This window comes from Anas acuta, chromosome 8 (assembly GCF_963932015.1).
Source record: "Anas acuta chromosome 8, bAnaAcu1.1, whole genome shotgun sequence".
Taxonomy (NCBI): Eukaryota; Metazoa; Chordata; class Aves; order Anseriformes; family Anatidae; genus Anas; species Anas acuta.
The window spans coordinates 17,223,255-17,241,877 of NC_088986.1; the positions used below are offsets into that span (position 1 = coordinate 17,223,255).

General features: G+C 38.8%; 1 protein-coding gene across 6 annotated transcripts in view; it reads left to right on the forward strand.

Moving 5' to 3' along the window:
* Positions 1–18,096, forward strand: part of SWT1 (SWT1 RNA endoribonuclease homolog) — a 40,263-nt gene extending 22,167 nt beyond the window's left edge. For 3 of the 6 annotated variants that reach the window (XM_068691246.1, XM_068691248.1, XM_068691250.1), the window contains 5 exons: positions 521–729; positions 2,441–2,563; positions 11,100–11,166; positions 12,175–12,239; positions 16,707–18,096. In XM_068691246.1, coding sequence (XP_068547347.1) covers positions 521–729; positions 2,441–2,563; positions 11,100–11,166; positions 12,175–12,239; positions 16,707–16,812 — 570 coding nt within the window. In that variant the 3' untranslated portion in view covers positions 16,813–18,096. Of the gene's footprint in view, positions 1–520; positions 730–2,440; positions 2,570–11,099; positions 11,167–12,174; positions 12,240–16,706 lie in introns of those variants that run through there. The other 3 variants (XM_068691249.1, XM_068691247.1, XM_068691251.1) reach the window with 3 other exon arrangements.
* The last annotated feature ends 527 nt before the right edge of the window (positions 18,097–18,623 follow it).

The window sequence follows — 18,623 nt, forward strand, 5'->3', positions numbered from 1 at the left end:
GTGCTGCCATAAGAAGCAGCCTTTCTGTTGGAAAATTTGTTTCCTACCATCCTTGTCTGACATTTGACTTTGTTAAGAACTGCCATTACACAGGCTAGATTGTCAGATCAGTTTTACCTGGATACATTTCCTGAACCAGTTTATCCTGAGTATGTGAATACTTTATACCATTCCAGAGGAATGTGCCAACAGTCATGGTACAGGGAGCAATGTTGTCTCTTCATGTGTGCAAGTAAGAGGCAGCTCTTGTTTATACCAGCTTACTGTATTTAGTGTAGGGTTCCCTTTGCGTCAGTTTCCTGATCTATACATGCAGCAGAAAGACTTGGTAAAAGACTGAGAGATGCTTTAGATACAGAGTATAGTAAAGACAGTTAAATTGAAACAGATATGCCTTGGTTCTCTGAACATCACTTTTAAAACAAAAATAAAACACAAACACAAAACATTTAGAAGTGTTCAAGTTTTTTTAAGTTAAGAATTAAATACATTCATTGTTTGTTTGCTAAACTTTTATAAGGTGAGGTCAGACAGTGAGCAGGATTTATCAGAAGACATCATGGTTCTTTCAGAAAGTGTTCCGTGTGAAAGAATGGAAGCAACAACACCAAATCTGCAAAATTGTGAAGGAAAAAAGTTACCTTCAAGCATTCATGTGTCTCAAGAAAACAGGCACCAGGAAATCTGGTCAGTCCTTGAAGGTGTATGGAATACAATGAACTTGTACAGGTACAGTGTGCTAAATATCTAGAACTTCAGAATTTAATCTTCCATAATTTTCAAGCAAACATACCATAGGAACTGCTTGTTACTTCTCATTTTAGAGAAAAACCTATTAGTAATTAGTTTAGATTGACAAAAAAAACATCACACAGCTTGTCACACAAAGAAGTTAGGAACATACAACTTAGAACATAGATGCAGTCTGTGTCTGTCTAGCTTGCTGCTCTTTTTCGTAACAGTAGCTAGAACAAGTTGTTTCAGAGAATAGCGTTGAAAGCCCTTTAAGAAACGCAAATGGGAGGCATCCATGAAAATCTCACCTTTGTCCATAAAAAAGAGGCATTGAAGCTCTAAGTTTTCTTGGGGTTATTTTCCTTTCAAATCCTGTGGATGTGTACTAGCCTAAGCAAAAGCACTTAGTTTTTTTTAAATTATTATTTCAATTGATTTACAACATAGACAATTTTCTTGTTAAGCAAAATCCTTCATATTAAAGGTGAAGTATCCAAATGTAGAATCTAGCGACAAATTTCCTTTCTCACATAAAATTAAAATTGCATGAAATGAAAAACCCCGCCACCTAGATGTGTTAGCACTGTTTTTATTTTGGTTGTTTTCAAAAAGTCTGCTTGAAAATCATTGAAGCACCGTGCTTTTGCATGCTGTAAAAAACAGAATAAATACTGTGTTTTCTTTTTGTAGTCTTAATCTAAAATCTTTTTAAAGGAAGGACTCTGAACTATGTCAAGCACAAAGGAACACCATTTTTGGTGGTCTCTAAAGTGCTCGTGTAATATGTAATGATAGTAACCTTAACAATGCCATTTCTACTCTAGCATTTCAGTATACTATATACTATATATTTGCACCAGTGTAACTCCTCTTGGTTTAAACCAATGCAAATTAATCTGCATTTAAGGTTGTGAGGAGTTGGCTCGGTGTGGTGTTCAAGTCAAATGAGAATTTGCACCAGAGGACAGCGTCAGTGTATAACAGTTTAGCCTCCAAAATGGAGAGAATTGGTTCCCTTACTGGGATATTTGTGAACTTCAAAATTTCATATAGGCATTGTTTCAAGAGGAAAACCTCTTTCAAATGAATCCCTTAATAATGAAATTGCAACTGAGGTGTTGGTTCTTGCCAGCTGTTAAGAGCCTTGCTGTGAAAAGAGGATACAATTTTAGAGTTATAGTTCATTTCACGGTCATCTTGTCAAGAAAATACTGTTTGTCTCCCACCAGTGGAGATTATTCTTCACAAATGCAATGCAGCTTATCCCAATGCAACTATTGAAGGAAAGGTGTCAATCCTCTTCTAAATCTGGAGAATGAAACTGCTTGGAAAAATGGAAAGAACGCAATTTACTTTGCTTCTTCATCCTAGCAGTTCTTCTCTTCTGAGAGGTTTGCTCAGGTTGTGTATGAAGAATTCGTTTCGCTGTAAAGTGAAGTTTAATGATAAATCTATTTAAGTCAAAGTTAGTGAAATACTGTTATAGAGTACAATTACCAAGGAAGATTTTCAGCAGAGAAGTACAGCTGTAGGGCATAGTCTTTCCACTGTTTATTCCAAGACTACTTTAAATAACATGGTAGTAGTACAGTTTTATATTTGACCTTGGCTTTTTAATAGCCAAAATACAATGCATGCAATAGGTACTGACTTTCTCTTAATTTTGAGGATTTTTATTAACTTTTTTTTTTTTTTTTAATACTAGTCTTGAAATTTTCCAAAAGTTGGACCCCCACACAGTAACCGCAAAGTCTTCGTTTGAAGAAGCTTTTTTAGGTCTGCAGAAACTGTTGGCAGCTGTGAATGACATCCTTGAAGGAATTCGTAGGTAAGCATTTAAGTTAGTCCTAAAACCTAGTGAGAATAGTATCATGGAATGGCTTGAGTTAGAAGGGACCTCAAAGATCATCTGGTTCCAACCCCCCTGCCATAGGCAGGGACGCCACCCACTAGATCAGTTTGCCCAGGGCCTCATCCAGCCTGGTCTTGAACACCTACAGGGACGGGGCATGCACAGCTTCTCTGGGCAGCCTTTGCCAGTGCCTCACCACCCTCTGAGAAGAATTTCCTCCTAACCTCTAATCTAAATCTGCCCTCTTTTATCTTAAAACCATTCCCCCTTTTCCTGTCATTATCCGATTGAGTAAAGAGTTGCCCCCCATCTTTTTTATAAGTCTCATTTAAGTATTGAAAAGAGGCAGTGAGGTCTCCCTAGAGTCTTCTTCAGGCTGAACATCCCCAGCTCTCCCAGCCTTTCTTCATAGGAGAGGTGCTTCAGCCTCTGAGCCTCCTTTAACAGCCCCACATCTCGTGCTGGGGGCCCCAGACCTGGACGCAGGACTCCAGGTAGGGCCTCACAAGGGCAGAGCAGAGGGGGACAGTCACCTCCCTCAACCTGCTGGTCACACCTCTGTTGGTGCAGCCCAGGATGCAGTTGCCCTTCAAAAGATGTGCTTTTTGATTAGAGGAATATCTGTAGCAAGATTCAGGATTCAGTCCTTTGACTTTATTTGAATTTGAGAGGCTATTTTCTGTTCCATGTGATTACACTGACAATCAGTAATGCTTATGAAATAGTTTCAAAAATTAATTTTGTACTCCTTCAGATTTACTTTTCTACTACTAAACTGGAATACACTATGATTGTAAGAATGAATTTTCTTGGAAAGATTTCATTTTGAAATGCTTACTCTGTGTTTGTTCTTCAGAGTAGCAGTAGGGGGCACCGTGGAGCAAGAAATTCACAAAGTGTGTGAAGTGTGATCTATGTTAATCTTATTTGAGGATTTTGAGTAGGTTTTCTGAAGTCAGAAGTTGTGTTTATAAATCATCATAGCTTTATATGTATTACAGGATGCCAAACAAAAAGTGAAGTTTGCAAAAGTGAGAATGCTTATTTTACCTGGGTTGCTCAGCCTTTCTAAGACTGTACTTAGAATATATTTATTTTTTAACTATTATTATTTTTTAAATACCTTCAGAGACTTAAAATTAACCTAATGGTTTGATTACATCAAAGGAAGCATCAGGAGAAAACTTAGTGGGAAAAAAACTTGAGTATTTGGAGGTAATACAGCATTTAGTGATAAAATGTAAGCCTTTTCTATGGTATTTTCTATTCCTTGCTGTGTAGAACAAAGAAGAAAGGAACTGTCTTGTGGAAGTTTGGAAGTTCTATAGATTGCATTGAAAGTACAACTGCATTAGAAGTTTAGATTTTCAGATTGCTAAAAACAATTAGAGAAGCACAATCACACTTTTTGAGATAAGTATGTGATGATGTACTTCCTCCCAAACAAATACATTCTGTGTCAGTACTATGGCTATTCAGACTGATAACCGGAACATACTTACGACAAATACAGATATTAAAAAAGAAAAAAAAAATCACAGCTGTTTGATAGAAGAGTTCTTACTAATAGGTGTTTGCATCATATCCTGTTTTGAAACTTTTGTCATACAGCATAGTACAAATGTTTAATTTTATCTTTGCTTCTTCCTATGATGACGTTGACAGCAGAATAGAACGTATGGTATAAAGTGCTGCATGCCATAAATGTTTTACAGTAATTCAGTACTACAATAAAGACAATAGCTAGTATGGCTTAGCAACTGTAGATAATCTGTTTCTTTTGGCAGCAAGATTCTTATTTAAACAAATACATGTTACTTTATAGTTCTCTCTCAAATATTGCTGATCCTGGCACCTCTTGTTTTATCACTGTGTTTTTGAGATTTGCTCACTTAAAAAATGGCCCGTTTTTAATTTTGATTGCAGAAGGCATCATATCTGTTCCACGTATATTACATTGACCGGGAATTAACAAACATTCTTAAACCTCTGACATTTATACTTGAAGTTATGAGGCTATGAAATGTATCTTAGGTGTACCAAAACTCAGCACCTCATCTATCACACTCAATGTCTTGGAATTCACCTGGGTGTTTCTGTAGCATGTTCAAAGCACTTTTATTAAGTTATTTATAAAATTTCAGACAGGAGAGGAGAAAGAAGGCTTGACTGATTTGGAAAATCTTCTGGCATCCTTCAGTTGTTCCAAAGTGATGATGGTCCATAAGTCATTTTACATAACTAAAATATTTTTTAAAAGTAATTTTTGCATGGAACAGTATTTATGCATGTTTTCAGTGATTGTTCATGCTTGTATATTTATTGTGGATTATTTATGTTGGATAGTATTTGGAACTAATTTACAGAGGGGCCTAATTTAAGTCCTGATCCATGGAATATTTTCTTGGTTTTCAAGTGGTTCTCTGAGGCAACAGAAGTATTTCTGCAACTAGGGGTTTTCAGGATTGTGCCAAGTCTTTCATCACTTGTAGAAACATTCTTCCACTGATTCTGGTGGAAGACATTTGGGCCCTTCCTGTTTGGAGAAGAAAGAAGAAAAGTATTTATCACAGATAATTAGCTCTTAATAAATTTTGTTCTAAGAAGTGCAGAATGCCTCACAAGAGACCACTGCTAGCAGGTGTATATACTTGAGATGTATTTGACAGTCTCCTAAAATTGCATCATAACTTCCCTCCGCTTTCTGCATGCAGGATATGTTTCTTCACCTGTTGAAGTAAAGAGTGTGCCAGTACTAGCAGAAGATTGGAAGTGCTTGGAGCTTTTTATCATCAGTCTTCTGAAACATATTATGTCTTGTTGCTTTTAAAACATCCACTTAACATACTGATTGGAATGTTAGAAACAGACGGCTTTCTTATGCCTTCAAAGGCTTCAACAGCAGCATTTAAATGTGTCTGTAGGGGTTTATATAAGGCCTCACTTTCCCTCAGCTGAGTATAACCAGTGATTCAAGGGTTTGCATGCACCTCTGGGGAATTTTACATGGGAACCTTCTTGTGCCTTCATGTTTCCTGCCCAAGTTTTAGATAAGAAATTCTTGTTAACAACAACAAAAAATCTTAGTCTTTTGTTGAACTGATTTAGTTATTTCTGTTATATTTATATTTCTGTTATATTTATTTATTTCTGGTTTTGTTATTTTTTTCATCAGTATGCTAGGAAAATGTTTTGTTCACATGTGAACTTGAAAATTGCTCACAATTTACAGCAAATACTCTTAGATACAATAGTCAGACGTTTACGCTAGTATAGTGTCAGGTATAAATACAGTTATCTGTAACTGCAGTAAGTAACCTGACTTAAGTAAGTAACCTCTTTTTTCTACCTGAGTGGAATTTCTGGTCAAATTTCTAATATTTTTGCTTGTTTGGGAAGCACTGTTTTAGATAAGGAATCCATAAATATTTGTAATTTAAAGTATAATTTTTTAGGATCTCAGTAAAACAGTAGTCTTCCGAAGTAAAACATCATTGTATCAGATCTGATCACTGAATTGAATGTTTTGGGATTAACTAACTTTAAAACAGTTCTGCTAATTTAAAAACAATTCTATGGGTTCAGAGAAACTTTCCTCAGCTAGTCAGTGAGGGAATTGAGATTTCTTTTTCTTGATGTCTAGTTAGGAAATTGTCTTTCTTCCTTTAGGCTGCCAAGACATTTAGTCAGTTTTATCATAAAGTCTCTATATTAAGAAACTTTTTTTTTTAATTAAGAGACTCCTCATGCTGTCTTCTTCTGCAAGTAAAACAGAGAGTAGTTCCTAGTTCAAAAATCGTTGGACTTTCCTAGCATTAGCTGTTTGGTTCTTTTATTGTTAATTTAGGTGAAACATGAAACATTCTTGACCCACTAAAGAAGAGCAGTTAAATTAAATGTAAATTTCAGCCTCAGAGTGCTGGACTCCATGCAGTTTTCCAAGGTAAACCGAATTGGGATGGATGAGAAACGGTTGTTTGAAATATAGCTCCTAGACATTGCGTGGACATGGGGCACGGGTCAGATCTGGCTGACGGCGCTGCCTGAGGCTAACGCTGCTTCAGCGTGTGCTATGTGTGATCAGTCTTCTGATCTCTGAATGAGCTGCATTAACTTAATCGGAGTAACCTGCAAACAGTGAGCAGGGAGTGGATTTGTAGCCCCTTCTGTAGGGCGTGTGACACCCATGCCAGGCTGGGCTGGCAGGGTTGCGGGCAGGGCTGTGGCTGGAGGGAGTTCGCGGTGCAGGGCTGTGGCTGGAGGGAGTTCGCGGTGCAGGGCTGCCTGTAGAAATGGCCCTACCCTGGGATCAGCAGAAATGTGGAAACAGCCTGTGGTTACTAAGAAAAAAATAACTGTATGTCAGTAATAACATATATCAAGCTCATCTTTCTGTAGTATCGTGTCCTTCAATTGTTGTCTGATATTGTTGAAAATGTGTGGTATCTGGCAAACAGTTTTCTTCCGGTAGTAACATTTTCTTTCATAAGTGAAGTCTTTGTAATCTTCTGTTCCATTTGAATTTACCTACAGCCTTCTCTGTTACCAGACTCCAAATCTGGTCCTTTATCCAGCTGCCTAATTGGATGGGAGCTTTAAGAAATTAAAATGTTTCAAGGCCTCTGCCTCCATCAAGTGAAGCTGAAATGGGTCAGCACTTAACATGATGTGGGGCTGAGGTGATGCAGTGCCTACACCTTGCTGCCTTTAGCCCAGTCTGAAAAGTTTGGAAGGCTAGAAATTGGCTTCACTGAATTGGCCTTGAGGAATTGTTAAATTACCAAGATTTTAAGCCACACAGTAGTTTTGTTTTTCCAGTTGTCATCTCTTCTGCTTTTTTGATCTTCTGTCATTGAGGTTCAGTGGGGCTTTCAATGGGTTAAGTTGACTTTATACAGTTCAGTCACATACGCCTTTGTGGTGAAGCCTGTGGATTCATCGAATTGGCCAACGCTGCATGATGGCTCCCTCAGTCTTACACCACAGGCAATTCCATGTATCCCCTGAAGAGAGGCATCACCTTAGGGTAACAAATACTGAGGTATGGACAGTTTTGGGAACACTCGCCATGTATTCTCACATTGCTTTGTAGCTGTGTGCTTTGCTTGTCATTGCCCAGGACGGCAGTGTTTGTGAGTGGGAGGCAGGCAGACCTGCTTTCCCTGCCAAATCATTCTTTATTTGCTAATTTAATTTTCTGATCCTTTCCACATAGGCTTTGCTCATTTCCCAGGTATTGTGCACAAGTGAGGAATCATATTGTGAGCTGTCTCCCACCCATTTACATTCTTGATTGTCGCATCTTTCACTCTGTGCATTTGTCCTATCGCTTGTCTGATGCCAGAAAGTAAACAAACATTCAGAGGGGTGGGGAAAGCCCTAGTGCTTATGAAGTAGCAATTGTTAAGTCTGGTTCTCTCCTTTCTCCCCCCAAAACAAGGGTTGACCCTCATTTTGTGGCTGGTACCCGTACTGGCATTTTGTGTGTTTTTTTTGGTAGCATGCCCTTCTGTACCTCATGCACTAAATATTTTCATAAAACTGCACAGAACCATACTACAGCTCAGTGCCTGAACAAATTTCATTTTAATGACAATTGAACTTCTCTTAAAGTTTCTGTTTTCCGTAACAGAATAGTGGCTACAGGAGACAAAAGGAATGTGAAATGATTTAAATCAGTAGACAGCAGCAGCAGTGTAAAATCCCTGCCCATGTATTCCAAGCCTGGAGCTTGTATTTAGTTGAAAACAACAATAAGCGTTTTTATGGATGTTGACCTATTAAGAATTTGTGGGGGAAGTCGCTGTGTAGGCTCCTCTCGATGAATTCTTTTCAGAACTCCCTGTGTAGCGATGTTTCCTCCTTAAAGACAACAAATGCCTTTCATTTTAAGATACCGTAGTGCTTTGAGCCAAATGTTAGTCGTGTTACAAACCCAGAAGTAACAGTTGTGACTGTCCAATCCGCCTCTGTAAGATAAGATGCAGGACTTAACAGTAAGTTACTTACATACTTATTAACATGTTTCATTTGGATTTTTTCAAAGAACTGGAAATACAGCTGGATTGTGCATCCACCTGGGGTCTGGTGAGCTGAACTCATTGTGTCAGCAGTTCGCTAGTACCATTTGGCACCAGTACAGGAATAGGTGTGCTTTGCAACCTGATCCCCTCACCAGAAATTAATAGGAGGAGTAGTGAGGGTCATCTTGGTCGGTGCCTAGAGCGCACGGTCTGGGAGGTGTCAGTTGAAGCCCACAGTTAATATTGTGCTCAAAGCTAGAGGTCTAAAAATGAACCTAGAACGAAGGCCTGATACAGCTTGTGGAGTGATATTCAGACGCAGTCTCTGAAGGTAGCCTCACTGAGAAGGCCTGCGGGACACGCAGGGTCTTAGGCCCCGGGGAGAGGGACGTGGCGAGTCAGGTGGCCAGAAGTCCCTGCTCAAGGTGCAGCACGGTCAGGAGATGGAGCGTGGTTTCACCTTGTGCCTGCTCTGCCCTCGGTCTCTCCCTCATGCACTTGCTTCTCTTCCTCAGGGCTCAGAAGTCTGTAATTTCTGCAGCTCTTCTCTCTCTCCCCAGCTTCTCTTTCCCCCAGGTGAAGAGCTTACTTGGCTGGTTTCCCACCCCAGCGCTATTCCTTCCCTGTGTGTCCTGATACTCGGATGGGCAAATTTTGCCCTAGCACGTTTTTGGCGGCACGTAATGGCCTTGGAGGGGAGTTGCTGCAGTGCCTCACCTTCTGGGCTCTGCAGCCCTCTGCCTTCAATTTTTTGACACCAGTTAAATATGCAGGCTCTCCTCTTGGCACAAAGCAGAGGGCAGAATGGTACAAAAATCAGCAGCAGTAGAAACCACACTTTCCCAGGCTCCGGTAGGCTCGTTTATTTATGCCACGGATGAGGGCTGCGATAGCCAAAGCTGATGCATTGTCCCGTGCAGACAGGGCTGCTGGCTCTGGCTGCGCGTAGCTCCTCGGTGGGAATCGTAGCGGCGATGCATTTCAAGCTGCCAAAATTCCCAGCGCTTATGAGGATGTTTGCCAGGTCATCTGTGCAAGGGTTTTATCCTGTCAAAGTTGATAGCTTTCTCACTGAGGTAGCTGCTGAAGATTTCGAGGTATTTTTAGGAAAGCCAGCCAGTGGGTTCTCGTGCTGACTTTTATTTGGCAGGTCTAAATATTGCGCTTTAAGGAACAAATCCTGGGTGCATCTTCTTATGAAGGGGGTAAGAATGTGTGACTAATTTTTGTGAACAGTGGTAATTCCTGTGTAAAATCATGTTGAAAATAAGCAGACGTACAAGTTATGATAAATCCTGGAGTATGTCACCGTCTTCCAGCGTGTTTAAAATACAGTGTCATTTTTATCTGGGATTTTTAACTGATTCCGATAGTTTTCTGTCTGTATTTCTTTTCAGTTCCTAATTAATTCATTTATAAAGGCTTATGACTTACAAGGGGAGGGAGGAGGGAAGAGAATTGGGGCACTTTCCCATGGGAAAGAAAATACAGTTTCCCAAAAGCACAGTTTTTTTTCACATTAAATCATTTTCTTAATCTATTTACATACTTGGATTGTAACATAAAGCAGGATTTTATCACGATTTCTTAATATATGTAAAGTGCTACATGATGTTTAATGTAATACAAGAATGTTCTGTTTTTTTTTTCCTTGTGAATGCAAATGAAGTTGCACTGAGGTATAACTGGATTATATCTGCTTAACTAGATTAGGAGAAGTTTTTTGTTTTTTTTTTTTTTGTGAGCGAATCACTTCCTTATTGGATCATTTTTGGAGCCTTGTGGAAAAAGGCTTACATCCCTCAGCCTCACAGCTCAGTATGGAGACACTGAAGCTACAGGTTTCATCAGGTGGTATCCCTGAACGTAGTGTGTAGGACAGGGATGAGACTTGGGGAAGGACAAGAACATTGCTGGCTGCTCTGCGCCTTCTGTGGCTAAATAAAATAACAGTACTTCTGTTAAAATAACACCTCTCTGGCTGTCAAATCCTAGTTTCAGTTTTCAGTATTGGGTGTGAATTGGTTATTCTTAGAAGTAGCAAAAATGGTATGGAAAATGTAAAATTTGGGCTGTATGTTAACATACTGGAGGGAATGAGATACAACGTAGGCTAGTGGGAGAAGGTTTTTTTTTAAGCTTGTCGGTTTTCTGTTGCTCCACATTAATGCAACATGCTTTGCTTATCTGATACAAAAGGCTTTTAAATATTGCTGGTTTTCAGAGGAATTGCTCATAAAAATATCAGTTGAATTTTTAATTATGAAAAGCCTTCATAGAAGGACCTTGCAGACATAATAAGCTCATCTTTAGTTCTTGCAGAGGAGCAGAAAAGGATGGGTGGAAGGGAAATTTTTTCAAAAATTAGTTTCCTTCTTGTTTAAAGAAAATAATTAGATTTTTTTCATGAATCATTTCTGACTGCTATTTTTTTAATCGTTCCATAGAATCATTTTACACTTAAAAAAAATAAAAAATTTCTTTTTCAGAATTTTGACCCCAACCAGTAGTTTCCAAGACATTTGGACACTCTATAACTTTCTCATAAGCAATGAGGTATGAAGTTTCCGTTATTGTTTTGTCAGATACTCTTCTATTGCAGTTTTCTGATTGCTTAAAACAGTCAGGAGGTTAGCAGTCTCATCATTATATTTCCATTAAACTAGAATTTTGAGGATTATATTTTGCTTATTAGACATTAGACATAAAAATATTTTTTTTTAGTTGATACCTACCAAAAATTATTAGAATCTGTACCAGTATTTGAGTTGCTTGCCTGACTCTTGGAGCACTCATTTGTTAAGAAGGACTTCTTGTAGAGAGTGAAAGCATTGAAGCCGAAGTCTCCAAACCATCCCTGACATTGTCATTTTAAAATAGAGAATTTTGCTAGGTTAAAGGTTGGGCCAGATGATTTTAGAGGTCTTTTCCAACCTAAATGCTGCTATGATTGTGTGATTCATTGCGCTGGGTAATTCTATGGAGAATCCTGTGTGTAGTTTAGAGAAAAGAAGGTAAGTTGAAATTATCAGTTTTTCATGAATTTTAACTCATTTGTGCTGAAGGACTTTAAGAAGAGAAATAGAAATAAGTGTTTGCAGTGTAATAGAGGTGTTTTTCCGTTTAGTGTACTGCATTTTTCAGATTTGCAGTCCTCTTCTATACAGGAAGATATATTTATTGTTTTTGAGACCTGTACATATGGGATGACTGTATTTATGGAATTAAAGCAAATCAGAGCTTACCTTGGTTGCTATAGATTTACAGGGTAAATAGGAGGGGAGGAAGAACAATTGAAGGTCTTCTACATTTGTGCAGAAACAATTCAAAAATGGAGCTGGGGTGGTATCTGTCCTCCCATCATGTACAGTCATGATTGCTAATTGGTAATATTTAATATTATAGCACACAGCGTGATTTTATTCATTTATGTATTGTCTGAACTTGAGAGCCTGTTAGATACTGCATTAACAATATCTGTTATACCAGCTGTATAATTTTAATTGATATGCGATACTTGGTAATGTACTTAGGTAATTCTTTGCTTTTTGTTCTTTGTTTTAGATATATAACAGTATAAAATTTACTGCTGAGGAGCTTTATGAGTGTGTTTCACAAGAGTTATATCGGTAAGCCAATTACTAACCACATCAAATAGGTTTTGGGACAGCATTTTACTGTATTCCAGAGTAATATAAGAGAAATTGTTCTGTTAAATAAAATAATTGCCATCATAAGAAGGGGCTAGGGATGAAGAATGGAGATTTTTTTTTCTTATGATATAGTGTTACAACAGAATGTGAGAGGACAGAATATAAATTAGAGATGAGCCAACAGCACCCAGAAGGAGATTTTCAGCTGTTTGACTCCAGGGCAAGGTGCTGGTCCCAGTACCAGTTTTGGGTTCATAGTTTAGTGGCAGACAGAGCCATTATAGGTCAGCATCTGTTATAATGTAGGATAGAATGTGAGACTGCATTTAAAATGATTTGATTGTAACGGCAGTTCTGTTTGTAGCAGAACTTGTCATTGCTATGAGAACTTAAAGCCATAAATTAAGCCATTGTGTGTAGTAAAGTACAGTTAGAAAGAAAAGGAGAGCCAAACGTAAGGTTCCGAGTTCTGTTTCCATTTTATTTTATGTTTTACAGTTCAGTCAGAGGGAAATAAAAGATCTGTTTTACAGCTGAGTTAAAGACCTTGGAAATATTAGTCTAAAAATAAGTGTCATGCAAGTCTTAGTTCTTTACTGGAAATTTTCTGGGTTATAAGAAAGTTTTTTCTAAATTTGTGTAATTGAGGGCTTGTAAAACCAGGTTCAATTGAGTTTTTAAAATGCCATGAATTTATATAAATAAATTTATTTTTTCAAATAAATTGTGAGTGGGTAATAAAAGGTAGGTAAATATTTTCTTTGAAGTTCCTGTTAAAGCATATATATACATATATATATACATATATACATACATATATATATATATATGAATTAGATGTAACTTACCAAAATATGAAGTGTGGTTCCATGAGCTGTGTAAAAGGCCTGCAGATTATTTTAACCCAAGTAGGAGAATTGTTCTGGAAACCTTCCATTTGCCTGCCTGGATTGATACTGATTTCCTAATTCTTCTGTGAATTTAAAAGTGCTCATTGCTGGGTGGTGGGAGAAAAGTTAGGCAGGGAAGGGAGAGATTCCATCCATGTATCAGTAGAGACAAGTTGTCTGTGAGCTTAGCAGGCTTCAGCTGGTGACCACAGCTCCCAAACAGCAGTTCTCAGACGTTTGTGGACATCATTGTCATTGTCTGTGTAAAATCTACAGTGTTACAGCCTTGAGTATTGTGCTATGGGTATCGAGGAAACTTCAATTTCTTTATGTTTGAAAGGTGCCCCCCGGTCCATACTTTGTTAGAGGGCCCAAAAACTTGGAGTGTTTTTGTGATTTCTGTCTGCCACAGGAGGTTTCATGGCCAAAAAAATGTTCTCAGCGGAACTTTGGTTTCTGTGATCCGTGGTGCTACAGGGGGAGGGGGATGTTTTTGTTATCTAGAGGTTACAAGCTTTGAAAACATACAAAGTTAATCCACAGGATTTTAAAATCCCTCTTATGCCTAACTCTTGTTGTCAGTTATTACAGGAATGAAGCTAGGTGCTGTTTCAGATGGGAAATAAAACATCCCTCATTTACTGGGTGGAGTTAAATGAATTTTTAAAAGGACTTAGTTAAAAGGAGGTGTTCCAAGAGCAAAGGCACGGGATGGAGGCTGCTTTGAGGCAGGCTGAATTACTCGGGCTTCAGCAGAAATTCCTGAACAAAGTGTTTCCCCAGGGTCAATTACCAGTAAACATTTTTCCTTCAGCCTGAAGGCCCCTGAAGGAGGTGCCGTAGTGTAGGATACTTGTACTGGGACTGTTCCTTTCTCAGGATAAACCAAAAATGCTCTCTTCTTGAGATTTTGAACCAAAGTATTTCTTCTTATCTGGAGAAGAAAAGGACTTGTTAAAGGTAGGTAGCCACAGCTACATGCACAGTTCTCACTGCTTCCCTGTCCCTATGTGGTGCTGCAGGCTTTGGTATCACAGCAGCCTTTAGAAGATGCCAGCCCAGGTCTTTACGATATAAGGATCCGAATCTTAAACACATAAATGTAACAAAAGTCTGACCCTTCCCCAGACATCTAGTTGTTGCCATTTTTTGTGTTTTCAACAAATTAACACTACAGGTTTTTCCAGTAAGACACCAGAAACCTCTACGTATCTGTTCCGCAGTGTAAATCCTGTGCTAGTACCATGCAATTTACCATTTTAGCCATTACACAGCGGCTGCTAGAATAACGTAGGGGAGATTTTAATTAGATGTGGGTGACTTATTACCCAAGTCTCAGCTGAGATATTTCTCTGTGCCAGTTTTTAAGAACTCCTCTCTAAAGACTGTTGAGGTGCGTGCAGCATTGGAGAGGCTGGACCTGGCGATGGAGCTCCTTTGGCTGGAGGATGGGTGGTCGTCAGCGCGGCCCTGCCAGTGCTTGGCGTTATGTCCAGAGAAATGCTGTTCATTTTAACCACTCTTCAGTCATCTGTGCTGGCGGGCTGATCCTCCAGCCTTAAGTGACCTGTGAGAATGAAAAATGCTGGGGGTATGGCATGTATCCTTCTAACTGCATCCCTGAGTTTGAATTGTATTACATTCACATACATATTTATATATATGCGTGTATGTATTTTAGAAGTTGATCAAGTGAAAGAAAAGCTAACAGATATAGCTGATGGGAATAAAAGCTGTGTGGATACGGCCATGGAGAAATAAAGTAAATTTGTGCTTGGCATGGTTTAAAAAGGAAAAAGATTTAAGAGGCTGGTCTGGTAGCCCTCAGGCTGCACTCATGTGATTTAACCCTGCTTTTTAAGGAGAGTCTTTTAAATGTTCTTTCCAGCAAGTATCTTGAAAAACCAAAGCTGCAGAATGTTTTTTTGTGCAAGCAGGTTTAGGTTTCTCTTTCGAAACAAAGGCCTATTAAATAATCAGTCTCTGTAGTCAAGAGATTTATTGCATGTGTAAATATGCAAACATATGAGCGGTGGTTTGAATTGTACCTACCATTATAAAATCCCCATTCTGTCAAGAAAGATGATGTAAGTGGCCTTTCAACACTGATTATTTTTTTAACCTACCTTTGTGTATTACAATTAAAAGCAAAACATCCAAAGCAGCTCTGCCACTTTGCTGAGTTGCAGGGTTTTTTTTTTTAAGGTATTCATGTAAAATCCTTGGTTTTAGCAGCTTTAAGGCAAAAGTTACTGCTGTTTCTTGCATTTTATGGAAATTGCCTCTACAATTATATAGATCACAGCTGCATAGTTTGTCATGTGCAATATCCTTTTCTAGTTAAAAATTGTAGTAAATTGTATTTTCTTTGATTCAGGACAGCAGGTTTCAAGCTGTGCAGCCACTGTCTTGGTAGGCAGCAGCACCTTGCGGTGGCTGCTCTGGCTCAGATGTTACATTTGTCTGCAAATACTGGCAGTTACCCAGCAGATAATGTGGGGGAGTGGCTGCATCAATAACTTGTGTGTAGACACGTAGATTTTTTTTTTACCAACTAAGTCCAAATTTGGAGACAAACACAAGAACGGGTATTTTGGCAAGTCTACAGCTTAGAGAAAAGGCAAAGTGTGTGGGACAAACCCTCAAACCACGTGAAGAGGTACAAATACAGCAGACCTGTGCTGGTTTGGTGTCTGCAGGTTGATTTTTAGGAAGTGAGACATGGGGAAAGAATGTCCTGGCTCCGGTCATTTTGCCAATGGTTACTTAAGCACTCTGAAGATGGAGGGTTTGTTGTGCTTTCTTTCAGAGGAACTACTGACTGGTTCCACTGAAAGGTTTTCATGTGCTGAGCTACTATTTCAAAATTTATCACTATCTGCCAGCCTGCCCTGTGTTCCAAACCAGACTTTGGGCTTTTTTGACTCCAGAAAATGTTTCTTACATTTAACTTCTATGAGCACAAGCTTATAAATTGTCTCTTCTTCTGTGATTGGTGGTGCTCCAGGGATTAGCAGAAAAAATACAGATGTCAAGCAATTGCGAGAGCCACAGGACCTACTATACCCACTAGAGATTGAAGTTAAATTTTGCACGTGCCTGAAATGCAGATTTCTGTAACATAACTGGGTGGAACTTGGTTCTGTCTGCAGGCCAGGGGTGTACAGGAACTGCAGAGCTGAACTGCAGCTAAACACCTTCTGTGAGAAGTAGCAAAATTTGATGTTAGTTGAAGGCTTGGTTTGTGTTGAGATTGGAATAGTGTTTGCTGTGTGCCTTTTAGGCTGTTGCATTTTAAAGGTTTCATTGCTGGATACAGCTGGGAGCATGTAATGGTTAGCTGGCTCTGCAATAAGCTTACTTTATTTTTACAGCAAAAGATTAACATCTGGATTTCCAGGGGTACAGAATATTCTCTGCTTTTGACAGTGTTAAAGCACAGTATTAGAATCCATAGGAATTCTGTTTTAAAGCAATATGCTGAAATGTTCCTATCTATCAAATGGGATCCACTATGTCCTGATAACCTGGTTTTGTATCTTTTTGTCTCTAGAGAAAGACTGGAAGTTGGATGTTGCCAGCTGGCCCAGCTGGAGCACACTATTAAGCAGTGCAATGCATCTGCTCACATGGAAGCGAAGAACAGGGGCTGGCTGTGACAATTGAGTCAAGGTTTGGAGTTGCGGTGCTCATCCCCCTTCATTTGCCTTGCCCACATGAAGTCCTGCTCCTCAGGGGCATGGTGGGAGGGAAGGGAATATTCACGGAGCCAAAAAAATCTGCCTTCTTCTTTCTCAATGGTGCCGTTTTATATTTGAGTTGAAGGGAAAAGAAAAAGTTATACATGTATAACATTAAAAGTCAGAATTTCTGCCAAGCCTTGCAAGCTAGTAGAATTTTCTGTCTCAAGTGAGGGTCTCTGGATCGATACAACAAAATTTTGGGACACACCAAGATGTGCTGGAGTGGTGTTCTAAATGCTAGAAGTTTGTGTTGGAAGTCAGAGCTGTTACTAGTAGTTATGTGATTGTACAGAAAAATAAGGGTAAGGTTTTTATTTTTCCTGACACTCTGGGAGTGAACAGTGTGGGGGGAAAAAGGGTTTTTATGATATCTAGACTCTGAAAAGACTAGAAGGAGAGCAGTTGACTACAAAGCCAGATCTGGCCCATGATGTTTGCACTCCTACAGATATGAAGGACTAAAACACAGATGCGATGTCTGTGTCCTATGTACTGTGCTACATAAGGCTGAAGGGAGGATATAGAATGAGGAAAGAAATGGATTAATGCTTGTTGTATTGAAAAACAAACAAACAGGCAAAACACACACACACCACAACTCATGTAAGTATTTGTTCTGAACCTCTTTTAAGTACTTTTGTCAGAATATTCAGTATGACCTTTTCCAGTGAAGACTCTGGGCTGTTAACAGCAGTGAAATCAGGACCATTTGTGGTCCTGATCAGGACCATAAAGCATGTGAAATATGCTTTAAAAAAAAGTATAAAGTTCAGAGCAAAGTAGCATTTTTCCTTTGTTAAAATATCCACCTAATCTTGATGCAGTAGAAACTTGCTAGAAAAATTATTTTGGTAAATTCCTCATCCTTCTGTCACCTTTTCTTGTAAAGACACAAGTATTTTTTCCTCTGTATTACACACAGTGACTTGTCTCTGCTCTTCAGGTGACATCTCTCATTGAATGTATTGTATGTTGCTTTCTAAAACTGCTTTAAGTCAACAAAACTTTCTAATAGCCATTTTCAATGCTGCTGTGGCCTTTAAAGCTACCTCTTTTATGTATGTATTTGTATAGAGATGAGATGACCAGTAAAGTTCTGTAAGTGTTTATTTTGATATTAACTTTTGGATGTATTTGTAAAAAATCTTTATTGTAAAAAAATATCTAATTTATTGTTATAATAAATGAAAGTTAATTCTAGATGATAGTGTTGCTTTGATGACCTTTATTTTCACTCTATTTGCTTAACTGCTGTGGATGCAAGTTTAATTCAGGTCTCTTCCCTGATTTGAAGTGCCTAGTGCTAAGTAGCTTGTAAAAGTAACTATCAGAGTAAAATTCTCATTGGGGATATTTTCATTGACGCTGTTGTCCCACAGTTGTGGGTAAGACACCGTGTTCAGATAATCTTTTTTGGCAGTTTCCCATATATATGGGAAAGTAGGTCCACTTACACACATTAATTTGTCTGTCATAGCTCATGGCTACTTCTGATAAGCTTTAGGGGGAGAGAGTTGATAGACTAAGACGCTACTTCAGCTTTTCTTTTCTTATAAAGACTCTTCCTGTGAGAACACACCCAGTTTTACAGCTTGGTGTAATCAGTAACTCCTTGGTCTTGTGTTCTTCTGCTCTGCTGTCCAGCTGTAGTATTCTGCTGATGCATTACAGGGTGTCAAGTAGAAACATGCTGTAGCAGCAGCCTGTTCCTAGTGGTAGCATCAGTC